Raw genomic sequence first — 19,028 nt, forward strand, 5'->3', positions numbered from 1 at the left:
TCTGTCTGAGAGCAGTAATATTAACACCAAAATACATGTGCCACTTTTATAAATAAAAGTGATGGTATGCACACTGCTTGCCTAACGTAAGGGCTTGCTCAAAGGAGTGCATTGTTGCAAGGTCCGAATTTATCTCTAGTATTTCTAAGTTAGAAATCCGAGCAACTCAGAATTCCCGAATTGACCTTATTTATGAAAAAAGCCAGAAAAAATAGGGTCGGGCAAACTTCGGTGAAGTCCCCGAAAATTCAGAATTGTTCTGAGTTTTCCACACAGTTTAAATCAGTCCTTGGTGGCTTGTGTGAATGAGTGCTGGGGACCTTACACTGTAAACTTCCCTGTGGCAGGAAAGTGTTGAACGATATGCACCAATACAGATGCTATTTTTAAAGGGGATGTCCAACTTTTGCAAAGTTCAACCAGACTGGTAGGAGTTTGCATTACCTAATTTATTGTTTTTTTTTATAAAAATTCCTCTTTTGAATTATTTTAATATGCTCCTACCTAATCATTTTGGATTTATGGCTCTGGAAGAAGTGGTTGCTGACCCCTTCACTACAGACATGCAGAGAGCATTTGTCCCATGATCAGCCAAATGGTTTACTGTAAAAAGAAATGACAATGGGCCTACCACACCTATAATAACAATAAAGCTCAGCACACAATGACTCTCTCTCCCCGCTGCTGAACTTTGCATATGCACTAAACCAATATTTTAATATCATTTAAATATCTACATTTTAATATGTAAAGGAGGCACTTTTTAAATATTAAAGGGTATAACTCTGGTAGGATTGCATGTAGCTCAACCGTCATGGAATATATAGCTAGATTGCTGGCTTGGGTTTACTGATTAATCATTTAAAAAATTAAATCCAGTAATATATTTTTATTCATATAAAGACAATAAATTATCTATCACTTTATAGGGATTATTTATCATTCAGATTAGCCCTTGATTTATTGGAGCTTCCAATCTAATACCAATATAATATATACATACATACTAAACTAAAGAGGTTATTTATCAAAATCTGAAAAGTTCTTACTATTTTCTGAAAATGACTCTGACTTTTACCCCCCACCCAAAATTTCTTGTGCAGGAAAAAACTAGATAAAATCATGAAACAATCCAAATCGTACAACTTTTTCAGATTTGACTCTCAAAACCTCCAATTTTTTTGGATTTGATGCCCGATACTTCCGACTTTTTTGGATATGACACTCAAAAACCACAAAATTTTCGGATTATTGAATGAAAACTAGGGATGCACCGAATCCACTTTTTTGGATTTGGCCGAACCCCCGAATCCTTTGTGAAAGATTCGGCCGAATACCGAACCGAATCCGAACCCTAATTTGCATATGCAAATTAATGGTGGGAAGGGGAAACATTTTTTACTTCCTTGTTTTCTGACAAAAAGTCACGCAATTTCCCTCCTGCATATGCAAATTAGGATTTGGATTGGGTTCGGCCAGGCAGAAGGATTCGGCTGAATCTGAATCCTGCTGAAAAAGGCCGAATCCTGGCTGAATCCCGAACCGAATCCTGGATTCGGTGCATCCCTAATGAAAACCAGTGCAGATCAGGATATCAACGGAACATCTGGCATTGACTTCTACATGAACTAGGCGGATCTGATTTGGAGTACTTTTTTATTCAGACATTTAACACCATCGGAGTTTAATAAATCTCTAACAATTCGAGGTTTTTTTTTTCTACGAAAAAATTTTGTTTTTCCCCTTTAAAGGTCCGACCAGAAAAAAACGCACTTTGATAAATAATTAATGTCATCAGGAGCAAATTAAGGGGAAAATGTATCAACATTTTAAAACAAGTTTTTACCACAATTTAAGTTTTTCACTTCAAAAACAGCACATTTGTGTTTTTAATTATCAAAATTTGCTATGTGCAAAAAACTTGAATAAAAAACTTGGAATCTAAAAACTAGCAATTTCCTCTCAACTCTTTTGAGCACTGATCCTCTGCCACCCTGTGGACATTTACATTAGTCTACTTCATTAGGCTTGCACACTCTAGTGTGTGCATGTTTAAATAGCAAAAGGACTGCTTTGTTTCTGAAGCTGGCCATACACGTTGTGTTATGCTCATTTGGTGAGATTGACAATTTGACCACCCAATTGCTGGTCCCGACACTGCTGATCAGAACATACAGTAGGACTAAAGAGACCCATTGGACAAGGACCACATCAACACAATGCTGTGGTTCTTATCTGATCGGATTTTCACATCTGTTCCATGGATAGATTTCTCTCTCTTTGGACCTTGTAATAACTAACAATACTGAACTCATCTCTAACATTTGTGTGGGTGAGCATTTAGGGAATGGTGATCATAACACATACCTCCCAACTGTCCCTTTTTCGGAGGGACAGTCCCTCTTTTGACAGCTCGACCCGCAGTCCCTCATTTGTACTGGAAAGTCCCTCTTTTCTCTGCACTGAACAGCCAGAAAAAGAAACAAAGTTTCTCACTTAATTGGCTTTTAGCAGAGAGCCCAGAACAGCCACAGGTGCAAATAAGATACTTTGTAACAATTTTGAGACACAAAAACACAGTTTAGATAAGGAGAAATATTTTCAAACTTTCATAACCTGCCAAATTTTGTAAAACGAACATGGTAATTAGGGGGTGTGGCCACAGAAAGGGGTGTGTTCCAAAAATTTGCTGCGGTACGTGCGGAAAAAACATTTTTGTCCCTCTTTTTACTTCCAAAATGTTGGGAGGTATGATAACATGGTCTCCTTTGAGATTCTGTTGCAGAAGCAATTCTATAAGGGAGTAACTAAAACACAAAATTTCAGACGTGCAAACTTTGACAGTATAAGGGCATCTCTGCAACATATTAAGTGGGAAATGTTTTTCACAGGGTTAAACACAGAACAAAAATGGAAAGTCTTTAAAATGCTGCTTAATAAATATACTTGTCAGTATATTCCACTTGTAAGCAAGGAATGTCGTTGCAAAGCAAAACCTTTTTGCTTCAATAGAAGTGTTGGTGTTGAGGTGGGTAAGAAAAGACGTGCATTTAAGGCTTTCAAGTTAGCTGGTACAGCCGAAACATTTATAAGGTACAAGGAGGCCAATAAATCATGCAAAGAAGCTATAAGGCAAGCTAAAATTGATATAGAAAAGGATATTGCAGCAAGCAGTAAAAAAAATCCAAAATTATTTTTTAAATATGTTAATAGTAAAAAAATGAAGCAGGAAGGGGTGGGACCCTTACTATCAGAGGGGGGTCAGCTGGTTGATGAAAACAAAATAAAAGCGCAGATTCTGAACTCATATTTTTCATCTGTCTACACAAATGAGGAACCAGTAAGTGAAGGTTTCCTTCTTAATAGTACCAATTCTAGTAATACAACTAATGATACATGGTTCACACATGAAGAAATTCAAAAGAGACTAGAACATGTTAAGATTAACAAAGGACCGGGGCCAGATGTTGTTCATCCCATGGTAATTAGTGAGCTTAGCTCTGTGATTGCCAAACCTCTTTACTTAGTTTTTCAGGATTCATTGAGATCTGGCATAGTGCCGAGAGACTGGCGAATTGCTAATGTGGTGCCTCTATTCAAAAAAGGATCCTGTTCTCAGCCTCAAAACTATAGGCCAGTTAGTCTGATAGTGGTAGGAAAGCTTTTCGAAGGGTTAATAAAGGATAAGATACTGGACTTCATAGCAAATCATAATACTATGAGTTTGTGCCAGCATGATTTTATGCGTAATAGATCTTGCCAGACTAACTCAATTTTGCTAAAGCATTTGATACAGTGCCACACAAAAGGTTACTGGTTAAATTAAGGAATGTTGGCCTGGAACATAGTATTTGTACCTGGATAGAGAACTGGCTAAAAGATAGACTACAAAGAGTGGTGGTAAATGGAACATTTTCTAATTGGACCAGTGTTGTTAGTGGAGTACCGCAGGGCTCTGTACTAGGTCCCTTGCTTTTCAACTTGTTTATTAATGACCTGGAGGTGGGCATTGAAAGTACTGTTTCTATTTTTGCAGATGATACTAAATTGTGCAGAACTATAGGTTCCATGCAGGATGCTGCCACTTTGCAGAGTGATTTGTGTCAGGAGCTACCTGGGATCGAACTCTGAACTTTACACTTACAAGCTCCTGCATTATTTCATTGAGCCACTGGAGACCTTTCGATTCCGATTCAACTGGTATGATTAAAGACTTTCTACCTTTAACGTTTGCTCACCTCCTCCTCCTCCTTCTTGCTCTACCAGGTGTTGGTAATTTGTTAATTAAGGGCCTTTATAAACCTGTTGCTAATGTTACTCAGGTGCTTGATCATTGAAGCTCCCAAGCTAGATCCTGCATACTCCTTGTTCCTGTGACTCCTTGTTCCTGCTTTTGTTCCTGAGATTCCTGCTTTTGTTCCTGAGATTCCTGCCTTGTTCCCTGTGCCTTTGTTCTCTGCTACAGTTCCCCTTACCTGTTCTCTGTTTGATCTCCTGGTAATTGACCTCGGCTTGTTTACTGGACTACCCTCTGCCATCAGCCTGCCTCCGACCTCGGCCTGCCATACGGACTTGTTTTGCCATCAGCCTGCCCCCGACCTCAGCCTGTTTCTCTGACTTGCTTTATTGTTGCCTGCCCTTGACCACCAACCTGGTGTAAGAACTTATATTATTTATCTTTTGTTTATAAGTTATATTGCCATACTTTTCATTATTAAAATACTCTTCTGCATAACATGTTTCCGGCCTATCAAAACCTCAAATACCCGCTGTACTCGTGTTATACAGCACCAAGGCTCCTAACTACCAGCCACTCACCTGTAGCCAAGCCTGACAGATTTGTCTAAATTTGAAAACTGGGCAGCAAACTGGAAAATGAGGTTCAATGTTGATAAATGCAAGGTTATGCACTTTGGCAAAAATAATACAAATGCAAGTTATACACTAAATGGCAGTGTGTTGGGAGTTTCCTTAAATGAGAAGGATCTAGGGGTCTTTGTAGATAACACGTCGTCTAATTCTGGGCAGTGTCATTCTGTGGCTACTAAAGCAAATAAAGTTCTGTCTTGCATAAAAAAAATGGCATTAACTCAAGGGATGAAAACATAATTATGCCTCTTTATAGGTCACTAGTAAGGCCTCATCTGGAGTATACAGTGCAGTTTTGGACTCCAGTCCTTAAGAAGGATATAAATGAGCTGTAGAGAGTGCAGAGACGTGCAACTAAATTGGTTAGAGGGATGGAAGACTTAAATTATGAGGGTAGACTGTCAAGGTTGGGGTTGTTTTCTCTGGAAATAGGCGCTTGCGAGGGGACATGATTACAATTTACAAGTACATTAGAGGACATTATAGACAAATAGCAGGGGACCTTTTTACCCATAAAGTGGATCACCGTACCAGAGGCCACCCCTTTAGACTAGAAGAAAAGAACTGTCATTTGAAGCAATGTAGGGGGTTCTTCACAGTGAGGACAGTGAGGTTGTGGAATGCACTGCCGGGTGATGTTGTGATGGCTGATTCAGTTAATGCCTTTAAGAATGGCTTGGATGATTTTTTGGACAGACATAATATCAAAGGCTATTGTGAAAATAGAATTTAATTAAAAGTAGGGAGGGGTGTGTGAATGGATGCTGGGTTTTCATTTGGAGGGGTTGAACTTGATGGACTTTGTCTTTTTTCAACCCAATTTAACTATGTAACTGCATTTCTATGGAATGGGTCCCCAGATATAAGCACTATTATCTGCTCCCCAGATTTACCAGAGCCTTCTTCCCCAGACTAGATATGTTTTATTATGTGTATTTTTTATATAATATGAGGCACCCCCAAGAGATTATAACCACTTATACCAAATTATTATTGGAAAACTGCCTGGCAACAAAGCGTTTGGTTTACATAGTAATTTAATAATTCAAATTGAAAAAAGAAACACATCCATCAAGTTCAACCTTTTCTGTCTAAATGAAACCTACCTAAAACGCCCATTAGTAACATCTATTTGTCTGAGAGATCAAACAAAGCTTGGCACTTTTAGAAGTGACATAGAAGAACATATACATTTTAACTCTCATATCATAAAATTTGACATGCTGCCCTATACAATCTATCATACTTGCAGCAACTCAGCCTTTGGCTAACAGCGCTAGGATGTTTGAGAGGTAATATGGGATATTTTGACAGAGGACTTTGACTATTGCAGATGCAATAGATGCCCATACAAACCTACAGTTTTGGACCTTAAAATCTAGAGATTCTATGGAAAACACAGAAAGGTAACCTTCAAACTATCTTAAGATACCATACAATAGCAGTCTGTCTGCATAAACAGAAAATGTTCATGTGTCTCTAATAAGTAGATGTGACATCATCTGATAAGTAAGTGCGGGCCTAACTCCTTCAATGTACATGTAAGGCTGATTTTAGAAACCCTTTTTCAGAAGCAAGGTGTAATGCAGCCACAAGAATACAACAAACAGGTGGATAAATTAAAAAGGCCACAGTGTGACTTTATGTGACAATAATATACTGAATAGTATAAGTCCACAATTATCATTTTACTTCTTCATGGAAAAAATTTAACTTGTACTATCCAGTGGTACAGCTTTATCGTGTATGTATGTCAGAATCTGCACCCAAAAGGGTAGAGAACTGCCACATGAAATTGCCCTGCAGATTTCAGCAGGCTGATTCCGGCCCCGTGTGACCCTAGCCTAAAACAATCAAACTATGTTGTAGACCCAAGTAAATAATGTTAAATTTATCAAGCAAAATTCAGCACTTGTGTACTAGCAAATTACACTGCTCCTGTTTTCCCTGTCAGTTTGATAAACTGTCATTCATAAACTAATACATTCTAGTTGAACTAAGTATATGAGTTACTTTACAACCAGGTACACCAATATGGAAACATTCATTTATAATAAATTGCATTGAGGTCGGTTTATCTTAGTCACAAAGTTGATTATGTAACTCAACATCTTTCTTAAACGCCATGTGCAATTCATTTGAACTGCAGTGTAATGGCTCTATGTGTAGGATAAGTGGAAACCATTTGTTCCTTGACATACATGCTGGCCCTCCCATCACTAGCAAATAATTTACTTTAAGTGCACTTTTAAGATTCATGAGGTAAAATGGATAAAGAAACAAAGTAAATTTAGCATATTTAAAAGGTGACATAATGTTTACTAAGCAAACCTTATATTCACATGTATGCATTAGTCCAACTTGGGTATGAAATAAGCTAACTGTGGGGTGCAAGCTCACAAGGGTGCCAGACTTCAGAGCACCCAGTGGTCTATTTTGTGATTCTTTTAAAGAAGAAACCCTGTTATACCTGTATGTTGTAAAGGATTTTTGTGGAATTTGTTTTTTCCAAATTGGCAAATGTTATTATAAATTTTAAGAATCGTGCACATGTTCACAAGGTTACCATTTCAAATATTCTCTCTTAAAATGTTTAAGACAGACCCAACCCAGACCCGCATTTTTACGCACTTGGACCCACTTCCTGACAACTGCCTTAGCTGCAACCCAATCCACAAACTGCTGACCACCATTAAACAAGAAACCCTTCAATGGGGCAGCATATCCCTTTAAAAGGGGATGTTACTTGTTTACTATGAGTGCAATCAATTGGGCTTGTTTTAGATACAATCCCCTCCCTGCACCATTTGTGACTATTTTTTCCATACAGTTTTACTAATGCTCAGATAACATTATGATTCACAAAAGCCATGACTATCTTGTAAATTATATCCTTATAAACGGTGAGTTCTGATGTCATCAGTTATAAATGGTGAGTTCTGATGTCATTTCTGTCACATGACTCACTGAAACTTGTGTATTATAATAAATAAAGTACCCCCAGTTGCAAAATATGAGGATATTAGAAGTTAACTTCGGCCTCGTGTTTTTATATGGTCATGAAACTCCTCGGTAACTTATAATATCCTTATAATTTACAACAAGGGGTACTTTATTCTTATATTATTAGTGCTGCACTTCACTATACTTATGTAGAATTGTGCTAACAGGAAGAGGTCAATAACTATTCTTCATTTAGTGAAAAGTACCTATCACAATTTAGGAGTGACATACAGAGACTGGAATACAAAGTATTCCCTCAGCTTGTTATTTTATAATAGCTACTGTGAGATCATTATAAGAGTGATATTGCCTATAATCATTCTGTTCTTGGAGTGTTTTGTGCAAGCTGTCAAGTCAGCAAACATTGAACAGGCCACATATCTCTTGATTTTAAAATACAATTTGGTCAGTTCCTGAACTGTATGAGTAATGCACTATTAATGAGTGATGTGACTCATGACATCTGGGGCAATCGTATCAAAATTAAAAAGCAAGTGGAATGGTAAACCCATTTGCAGTGAGTTTGGTTCATAAGCTGACCTGAAAGTCCCTGGGCCCACGATCGGGCCTTTAGATCCCGTAACCAAAAATCTCCAGGTCCCACATTCTGCATAATAAATCTTCTACCTGTATTTAGAATCTCTACCATAAAGTAAGCCAGGGCTGTTGTTGTTTGCAAGAAAGGAAGTAAAGATGACCAAGCCGCAGGATATACACCCATATACAATGACAAAACCTTTGCAAAAAGTGTTGAAACACTGCCTGAGTGCATTTTTTACAAAAATTGCTCACATACTGTACTCACATTACATTTGTTCAGATACTCTATCCACCCCCATTCTTATAATGCAATGCAACCCTTTTCTCCTTGTTCTGTTGTTAAGTAATGGATTCTAGAGATTTAAGTACTTCTATTTTCCCAAGAATCCTGTGCACCATCCACTTCAAGCCCCAGAAGCCTCTGCATAGCCACATATTTCTACAGATACATAAACAGGTCCAGTAACCTGAACCAGTAACTCCACTGACTGACTAACCAAACTGTTTGGCAAAGCAGCCAAAAGCCCTAGGGCTAATTATAACAATGAATAATGTTAGGTGTGATAACAGTTATTTCTATGTTTACCTGGTTTGTTCTGAATTCAGGCATGCATTCATAAGTGGCATGAAAGTGCAAGTAGTATGACCCATACAGATTGCTACAGCTATGGAAACAGGTCCAGCAACCTGATGGGTTCACAGAGGTTTACTGACCAAATTGCTTGGCAGAGGAGACCAAACCTAAACGATTGAATCCAACAATTAAGTCAGGTGTGGTAATACAGTTAAGTGCTTCTTTGTTTACTTGGTTTGTTCTGTTGCTGACCTCAGGAATGCCTTCATAAGTCACATGAAAGTTAATTTATAAAAGTCAATACAGATTCCCTTTTATTTAACGGCAGTTCATATTGCATTGTTATATTTAGTATTGGTTCTACCAATACTGTGAAGCATTAGGCAATATATAAAAATCTAACTTTAAAAAATATATTTTAATGTGTTTTTGCCATATTAATTAGCTAAAGGATTAGTAAAATTTGTAGAACAGATTCAGCAGCAGTGGTCAAAACCAGAGCTGTAGAGTCTGAGGCAATTTTGGGTATTGCAAACAATACAATAAGCAACGTCCTAATTCACAGATAATAGTCATAATAAAGTATATCTCTGCACTAAGAATAAACCCAGTGTGTAGGTGTTTCACTAGTGTGAAGCCCAGCTGAACTATTATGCAACCTGACATTTAATACATCATTTTAATCTAGAGGATACCAGCATTGAAAATAACCAAATCAGATTTAAGAGTTTCTGTGAAGGAGGATCTGGCAGAAGCAATTCTGTTTCTAAGAACAATACTTAATTACTTTATTTTGGATTGTATTTAACAGCTATATGCCAGGTTCAATTAATTTATAAATTGTTTTAGGTTTTCCAATTGTTTTTGTTTTATGTACTTTGATTTTGGTTTAGAATTATCAAAGGATGTTGTTTATATTTTGGAACTGGTAAAGTTGTTTCAGATTTTTATATATGCTAATGATATTCTTTATATAAATATAACCTTATTCAAGTAGTCAGTTTAGTGAATAATTTCTGAGGATTGGGGTCCCACAATGTAATAATAAAAGCTGGCCCAGAGTACAGAATTTTCAGTCTTTTTATCTTCCAGTCAACTAAATAGAACTCAAAGTTTATGGTATGAAGCATTGTGGGCAAGGATTTTATCATATGACAGTAGATCCTGTAAGAGTTAACATCCTTTGGGCCAGATTCAATTCAGTAATAAAAAGTTATCTCATGCTTTATCATGTGAAAACTCATGGATGAGATACAATTTCAGGAGAAAAAAACTTTTCTCTAAATTCAGTTCCTGCTTTTTCCCAAGACTTCAATAGCATTTCCATGTGATAAACAGTAAGATAAGTTTTTCTGAATTGAACAGCATCTCAAATTGAATTTCTTCCATGAGTTTTCACATGATAAATCTTTATCTCACTGAATTGAGTCTGGCCCTTTGTTGGCTAATCCGCAGAATTGAATACATTTGCAGAATTATTGTAGGTCACAGTTTCCCAATTAAGGAAGTCTGACTAATAGAATGGATCCAGTCCAGTGTATGCAGCCTTAGAGGCAGATTTATTAAGCTTCCAATTTTCAAGGTTGGATTCAATTAAAAAAATCTTTAAATGAGAAATGATTAATGAACAAAAACTGAAAAACTTTGAAAAATTGTAAAATGTGATATGATATGATATAAATGTGAAAAATGTAAAGCAAATAACCTGAACATGGTGAAATTACATTATTGGGGGAATGTAATATTGGTCGCTAATGCAAAAATCATTTGCAATTCATTCTCAATGCAAATAAATGGTCGCAAAGTGAACAATTTTGCCTTTGCAAATACTTTGCCCCTCATGCGACAGTAGGATAGTGATTGCGAATTTTTATAGTTTGCGATAGTGTGCAGCATACATAAAACTTCTTAATGAAAGAGTTGTTACGTTTGCATGAAAAACTGACACCACCTTCAAGCAAGTGTTATAGGTTCACAATGAGCAAATAAGATTCACAATGCATAAAAAGCCTAATGAAGAATATTACATTGCGACATAAGAACTTTTATTTGGAAATGTGTTCTCTTTGCAAATTTTATTAAGGTACATTTCCCCCTATACCCTTCATTTTCCACGAGTCTAGAGCCTACTGCGGGCCAGTAGCCTCCTTCTTATTTTGCATCCAGAATCATTGTGTCTGATCCGGCAAGAACACATTAGGCTGATTTTGGTGACGGAAGAGAGACTTTATATTTTGCACTAAAAGCAGCTAAGTGTGTTTGCGCTGGAGTCAGCACAATGGTTCTGATAAGAAAGAAAAAGGAGGCTACTCCCTGAGGTAGGGTCAGAAATTGGATTTCAGCAGGCTGATTTTGACCCTGTGTAGTCCTAGCTTTACACATACTTAAAAGCTGTTTGAATAAACAATGGTTTCTCTGCTTTTTAAAGTTCAACTTTTTACAACTTGTAAATATGAGATTTTTCTTTTTTTAGAACAGTGGATTTCTGCATACAGCTTTAGCATATCTAAGGGAAATTTCCACACAGTTTCAGATCAAAGTTTCCCTTCATAACAAACCCTGGCAATCCCTCTTCATTAACAAAATCAAGCTACGTGATAGAATAAAAAAGAAAACACCAGTATTTGCCTTTCTCAAATTAATTTGGCAAAATTATATACTAGGCAAGAACAATGAACAGCTTCAACATGTCTCCACTTGAGGCTCTTGGATGCACTAGAAACTGTCCCTTAAAGGAAAAACACCTATAAAATTCCAGCAATATATAGTATACTATACACAAAAGCCATGAATATCCTGTAAATTATATCCTTATAAACGGTGAGTTCTGATGTCATCAGTTATAAACGGTGAGTTCTGATGTCATTTCTGTCACGTGACTCACTGAAACTTGTGTATTATAATAAATAAAGTACCCCCAGTTGCAAAATATGAGGATATTAGAAGTTACCGCGGAGTTCCATGACCTGTATAAAAACACTCGGCCCTCAGCCTCGTGTTTTTATATGGTCATGAAACTCCTCGGTAACTTATAATATCCTTATATTTTACAAGAGGGGGTACTTTATTCACTATATAAGTATACACCCACATCCCCCCCCCACCATACTGTGTGCCAGACTGTAATTTTAGCTCCTCCGAGCTTCATGAAACAATGCTTTGTGAAATACTAAGTTCATATATGCTCTAAAAAAAATTTGGCTTCTCTAGGGCAAGGTCACACGTGCCTTTTTTATGTAGCATTTTAAAAACATACAGCCGAGCGTAAATATGCACAAAATGAAGCCCTATTGAAAATAACGGAATACACACTAAAGCAATTCCCACGGGGTGGTTGCGAGCCAACATCCGACACAAGTATTTGCATTATTTAGCAGAAACACCAATACGTTAAGGAAATGCCATATTATTGAAATACACTCTGAGGAAATACACTGCATATTTTCAACATGGCGGCCAAACTCTTGCAAGATGGCTTTCACGTTGCGTATTGACGAGCAGTGCGGCTACATTCTGCATGAAAATTGTTTTCCACTTGGCTTTTTTTTCACAAAAGTTTACTAAAATTCTTCTGAGTGGAATTGTGGGGAACGAGACAAAATAGAAATGCATGTTGGGAAAAGAAAACTACAGGATTTGAAAAAATATATATAATATTATCATGCGTGTGTGTGGTTTCATTGGCATATTTAAGCTCGGCCGTGCGTTTTTAAAAACGCAACGTAAAAACACCTACGTGTGACCTTGCCCCTAGGGATCATGCTAGGGATTTGAAATAGTAATACTAAGATGAGCAGCTACATATGTCATAACCTATTCAGAACACAGTCCAAAATATTTTTTTCTCAATAGCACAGATAATATGACAGGATTAGATAAGCATCACTGAGAACCCTATCTTGAAATCTCACAAGAAGTGTATGTGAGCACAAGAGGTGGAAAATATTCAGCAGCATTAACACATGTCAAAACAATAAATACAGGTGCTGACTCTATCTGAAACCTGGTATCCAGAAGGCTCAGAATTACGGTAAATACATCTCCCACAGAGTCCATTTCAAGCAAGCAATTTTTTTAACATGACTTTTCTCTGCGTAGTAATAAAACAGCACCTTGAATTTAATGGTAACAAAGGTGCATAATTCCATACTGATGACCAATCCTATCAGTTTTTATTTTTTCATTTAACAGTTTTTTAGCAGACAAAGTCCAGTAATCCAAATTACGGAAAAAATTTAGCTAAATACCGTGTTACAAGCATTCCAGATAATAGACCCTATACATGTAGGGCAAATATACAATTTGCTTAATAATACGTTTTTTTTGTCAGCCCTGGAGACACCAGGTATATATTGTTTAACCAAATTGGAGGTCTGTTAACCTTTTAGTAAATACACCATGAAAAGTCACAAATTGTTGTCTTTGAGGACACTATTTTTGCAGCAATTATGCTAACTTTGTATTCAAATAGCTTGACTTTTTCCACATTTTGCTTGCATAAGATAGATATACAGGAAAGTAATTAAACACGGCAGGTTTAAATAAATAATTAACCTTTGAAAATTCTTCCACATTCAATGCAGAGCAAGCCATGGCCCAGTGTCCAAATGACACTACGGTTTGCAAAGTTATTTCCTGACCTTCATTATTTCATAAACTTTAAAATGTAGTTGGCCTTTGGCAATTGCATGTGAACCTTTTAGCGAATGAAGTGAACCTTTTTTGTATGAATAGCTGTAAAAAAATCTTCATAAAAAAGACTCCTGAAACATAATAGCTGGCACATACCTGCAATGAATTCATCTTTGGCATATGTTCCGAAGCCATCCGAGTGTCTTACTGTATTTACACCTGGGATAAGCACTATTTTTTTCTACTCTCTTTCCAATGACTAATGCATCAATTCCAGGTCACGTACGAAAGAGAGATTCTAGCCTCTCCTTGAATTACTGTAAATCCCACGACTCGTATTATTCTACACCTTCCAAGCAGCACAAACATGCCCTGTCTAAAAAAAACAAGGAAGCGTAGCACTGTAATATACTGCAATCAGTATTCCAATGTGAAACTATCTTCTTTACAGCTTGAACCTTGTCTACTAATCTCAGTAAATGTACAGTAACTATGAGGTCATCACTAATTGTTGTAGTTTCTCTTCTGCTTCCATCTCAGTTTAAATTGTATAGATGTGCTTCACACTATTCATGATAGATTTGCTTTGGTATGTCCATTCAAACACCATGAATTCATTTATATATACATGGATATCGTATGTACATCTGCTTATAGTTAATAACTACAGATATTCAGGAGCGGGAGCAAAAATGCTGTTTATCTTTGAGAAGTAGATTGCCTACATAAGTATGCAAAAAAAATGCAACAGTAACATTTACTTGATCCTAACTAAGATATAATTAATCTTTATTGGAAGCAAAAACAGCTGGTTGGGTTTGTTTAATGTTTACATGGTTTTCTAGTAGACTTAAGGTATTTTCAAATTACGGAAAGATCTGTTATCCCGAAAGCCAGAGGTCCTGAACATTCTGTATAACAGGTCCCATACTTGTATTCATTGCAAACAATAAACTGTGCAATCCTCTCTGCTAGCAGTTTAGCAAAATGTAAAGAATTAATTAATGTAGTAATTAAGTAATAAGTACTTTAGATTATACCTATTTAAATGTTTCTGTAAAAATGTATTTTTCTCTAACTCTGAAAATAGTGCAGGAATGTTACATTTTTACAGGACCAGTAATATCAAATAATGAAAATGCCTAAAAATGCTGCAACATTTCTAGAAAGTATGGTATGAATTTGAAAACATATCTTTACTGCTATGGCTTCTGTAAATAGTTGAATCAATGAGTATGTATTATCTAAAGAAAGACATTTTCCAGGGGCCTGCAAGAAATAGGGAGGGCCTGGACTAGGTTTGCCACCTTTTTTTTTCTTTGAAGGGCAGGCGAGGGATGGTGAGGTAGGGGGTGGGGCTGTGACATGGAGGGGGCTTAAGGTGGCCATACACGGGCAGATAAAGCTGCCGATATTGGTCGTTTGGACCGATTGGACAGCTTATGTGCCCGTGTATGGGGGCTTCCGACGGGTCTTCCCGATCGATATCTGGCCACCATATCGATCGGGAAGGTTTGATTTTTAATCGCCCCTTCGGAGCCCCTTGGCGCATCGTAATTCGATCGTTCGGCCATACGGCCGAACGTTCGAATTACCCCCGATATAGCCATGCAGTTAGTGGTATATCGGGGAAAGATCCGCTCGTTAGGCGATGTCGCCAAACGAGCGGATCTTTGAGTCTATGGCCACCTTTAGGGTGTGCAGGGAGATGTCTGGGGCGGGCCAGCTGACATCAGGGGCGGGCCAGTGACGTGAGAGGTGGGGCAGGACTGATGATGTGGCAAAGTGTCAGTCACTTCAATATCCTGTCTGGATTTCCTAATTTGGAAATCAGATTATCATAGTTTTCTTTCAATCTGTGAAACTAGGTATGTATGTATAATAAATAATTATGTACATTAATATTTATTTTTGGAAGTTCAGAAGTGTTTATTGACCTTTTTTACAACTGAATGAGCTGATGTTACAAAGGGTAGTGGTATAAATTCCACTAAAACCAGTGTACTCTAAACAGATTTTTTGCTATCTTATATGCAAATGAGGATCCTACAGCACTATGCATATGTTTCTAAAGCAAACACAGTTTTTACCAGTGCAGGGTAACAGTAAATTAATAAACGCATTCAAAACCATTTTTGATACCATGTTTTTAATTCCTAGCTAATAAAAAAAAACACACAAAAATAGTAGCAAATATCAAAAGCTCATAAACACTGCTTTACATTAGTACTGCTAAGGGTCAGTCCACACGAGCAGATTCGGGGAGATTTAGTAGCCTGGCGACTAATCGCCTCTTCTTCTGGACGACAATCTCTCCGAACTGCCTTTGCCTGTCTTCCTGTCTGCTATAATGAAAAGTTGCCTGCGCTAAAGCACAGGTCCTTTGGGAAATGTTAGGGGAAAAAAACACAGAAATATGTTCAAACTTTCATAACCTGCCAAATTGTAAAAAATTAACATGTTAATTAGGGGTGTGGCCACAAAAATGGGCGTGGTCAGACACATTTTGTCCCTCTTTTTATTTCCAAAATGTTGGGAGGTATGCTTACCTGATCAATAATCCTTGTGCAATATAGCTCAGACAAACCTTTTATTCATTGACATATCCAATACACTATATTATAATCCCCTTCTTATTCAGTTTAACTCCTATGTCAAACAGCAGCAAAAACCTTTGACCAAAGTCCAGGTAAGATATATTCAGACCTGCCCTTTTCCACCACCCTAGCTGCTGAAAAATCCTGATCATCTGCTGTTATTTGTTAAATTTCAACCTGCAAGTTTTTTTCTCAGTGAGGCAACTTCAGGTGACTATAGAAAACGCCTCGCCGCGTGTGGATTAGCGCAGGCAACTTTTCATTGTAGCCTATGGGGAAAAACGCTGAGGCAGTTCGGGGAGATAGTCGCTCAAAAGACGAGGCGATTAGTCACCAGGCGACAAAATCTCCCCGAATCTCCTTGTGTGGCCTTACCCTTAGGGAAGAGAAAAATCACCGGCACAACAGGATATTTCTAGCAGGGAAACCCTTGCTCGTTTATTTGCGGATGCAACGTTTCATGGCGTAACCCCTTTGTCAAGCATACCGGAATGAGGCCCTTATTCGAAAACCAAAAGATAAGCCCAAATCCCATAGAATGCCTTTTATAACTTCTTTTGACACTTAGGGGCTGATTCACTAAGGGTCGAATATCGAGGGTTAATTAACCCTCGATATTCGACTGGGAATTGAAATCCTTGACTTCGAATATCGAAGTCGAAGGATTTAGCGCAGATAGTACGATCGAACGATTATTCCTTCGATCGAACGATAAAATCCTTCGAATCGAACGAATATCCTTCGATCAAAAAAAGTTAGCCAAGCCTGTGGGGACCTTCCCCATAGGCTAACATTGACTTTGGTAGCTTTTAGATGGCGAACTAGGGGGTCGAAGTTTTTTTTAAAGAGACAGTACTTCGACTATCGAATGGTCGAATAGTCGAACGATTTTTACTTCGAATCCTTCGATTCGAAGTCGTAGTCGAAGGTCGAAGTAGCCCATTCGATGGTCGAAGTAGCCCAAAAAAACTTCGAAATTCGAAGTTTTTTACTTCGAATCGAAGTTAGTGAATCGGCCCCTAAGTCTAAGGCTTTCAGAAAGATTATTCTAAAACATTGGAATATTTTGAGCACAGACCAGAAACACGGACATGTCTTTGGGTTACCTCCCTTTTTTTCCTACAGGATGGGTCGAAATATAGGAGAACTTATAAAGAAAAAATCCACTGTACAGAAAGGAGTTTGAACAATCTTAGGGACCCAAAGTAAAGGCACCTACCCCTGTAGGAATTGCGGTCACTGTAATGCCATTATTCCAGGGGCTTACGTAACACATCCCCATCAAGGCACTAAACATACAATACATGGGTATCACACATGTGATACCAAGGACGTAATATACAGCATTAAATGTCCTTGTGGATTGATATATATAGGACAAACAAGTAGGGCTATAAAGTTAAGGTTAAATGAGCATAAATCGGTAATTTGTAACTTTCAACCCTCACCTATAAATCCAGTGAATTTCGTTATGAATATGACCGAAAAGCCAAAAGAAAAGTTAAAGAGCGAAACGCTATTGGCAAAGCACTTCCACTCACAGACACACCAACTTTCACAACTTCGCTGGCAGATTTTAGAAAAAGTTTCTTCCAAACCAGGCATGGATAAAAAGAAACTATTGCTCCCGAGAGAATGCTACTGGATTTGGCTTTTACAAACATGCCATCCAAAAGGGTTAAATGAGGAATTTAATATGAGTTGCTTTTTGTAACTGTTACTATTATTAACCCCTTTAACTTCTCTCTTCTAGATAAAGAGCTTGCTGATATGCTTCAGGGAAAGATTTTCCTCTCCTTTTTTTTCGTATTAACAACACACAGGATATGCTATGGTGTTTTAACCTTTTTTATTCTGATGGATATTTGGGACAATTTTTACTACCCCTTTTTTGAGTCACTTACTATGTATTTATGGCCTTTTACACTTAATATGTATTAATTATTAATTTTTCACTTAATTATGTAATCACTTAACCAATTATGTCTAATTGATATGCTTTTAAATGCTATGAGCATTGATTCCCAGTATGCTTGACAAAGGGGTTCCCCCCCCGAAACGTTGCATCCGCAAATAAACGAGCAAGGGTTTCCCTGCTAGAAATATCCTGTTGTGACGGTGATTTTTCTCTTCTCTGACTGTTGTGGAGGTTGCCAATACCTCCTTCGTTGAGCAGCAGGTGTCACGAGATTCGGACGGCCAGGGTGTGCGAGGTGACTCCTCTTTTCTGCCTTACCCTTAGGGTAATGACCAGAGACTGAACTAGGTGGGGGCGGGCCCTGGTGCAGGCCGTGCAGCCGGGCCCCGCCCCCCACCCTCTTCCGTGCAGCGCTGCAGCCGCTGCAGTGGGCGCGTGACTGTCAGGGGGCCCTGCGGGGGTGCGGGCCCTGGCCCAATTGCACCCCCTGCTCCCCCGGTAGTTACGCCACTGGTAATGACACATGAGTAGATTAGTCTTTCCTATAGTGCAGGTGACAAATCTCCTCCAAATGCAAGGAAACTTAGGGCTACTTCAGAAAGCAGATGCTCCTCATATGTTCCCCAGCTGCAATTTGCATGTTAGCCACTGGAAACGCATTAGATTAGTCGCCTGTGCTAGAGGAGATTAATCGTGGAGCAACTAATCTCATGTGTCATTACCCTAAAACCCCAGAGATTTCATAAGTAAAATCTCACACCAAACACCATAGCAGGAGATTGCCTCTTCTTTGGGCAACACAGTGTCTGAAAACATTCTTTACTTTGGAAGTAGGCGTTTTATCACAGGAAAGTGCAAAATAAGGCATTTTCACATGATTAAAGGAACAGTAATA

At 38.0% G+C, this 19,028-nt stretch overlaps 1 protein-coding gene across 2 annotated transcripts in view; it reads right to left on the minus strand.

The window, feature by feature from the left end:
* Window positions 1–19,028, minus strand: part of LOC121399392 (coronin-2A-like) — a 76,176-nt gene that overhangs the window by 46,469 nt on the left and 10,679 nt on the right. Inside the window, exon 1 of one of the 2 annotated variants that reach the window (XM_041579975.1) lies at window positions 13,775–13,999. The exons of the other annotated variant lie outside the window; for it this stretch is intronic. Coding sequence (XP_041435909.1) covers window positions 13,775–13,813 — 39 coding nt within the window. The 5' untranslated portion in view covers window positions 13,814–13,999. Of the gene's footprint in view, window positions 1–13,774; window positions 14,000–19,028 lie in introns of those variants that run through there. 2 annotated transcript variants of the gene reach the window in all.

This window comes from Xenopus laevis, chromosome 1S (genome assembly GCF_017654675.1).
Source record: "Xenopus laevis strain J_2021 chromosome 1S, Xenopus_laevis_v10.1, whole genome shotgun sequence".
NCBI classification, from domain to species: Eukaryota; Metazoa; Chordata; class Amphibia; order Anura; family Pipidae; genus Xenopus; species Xenopus laevis.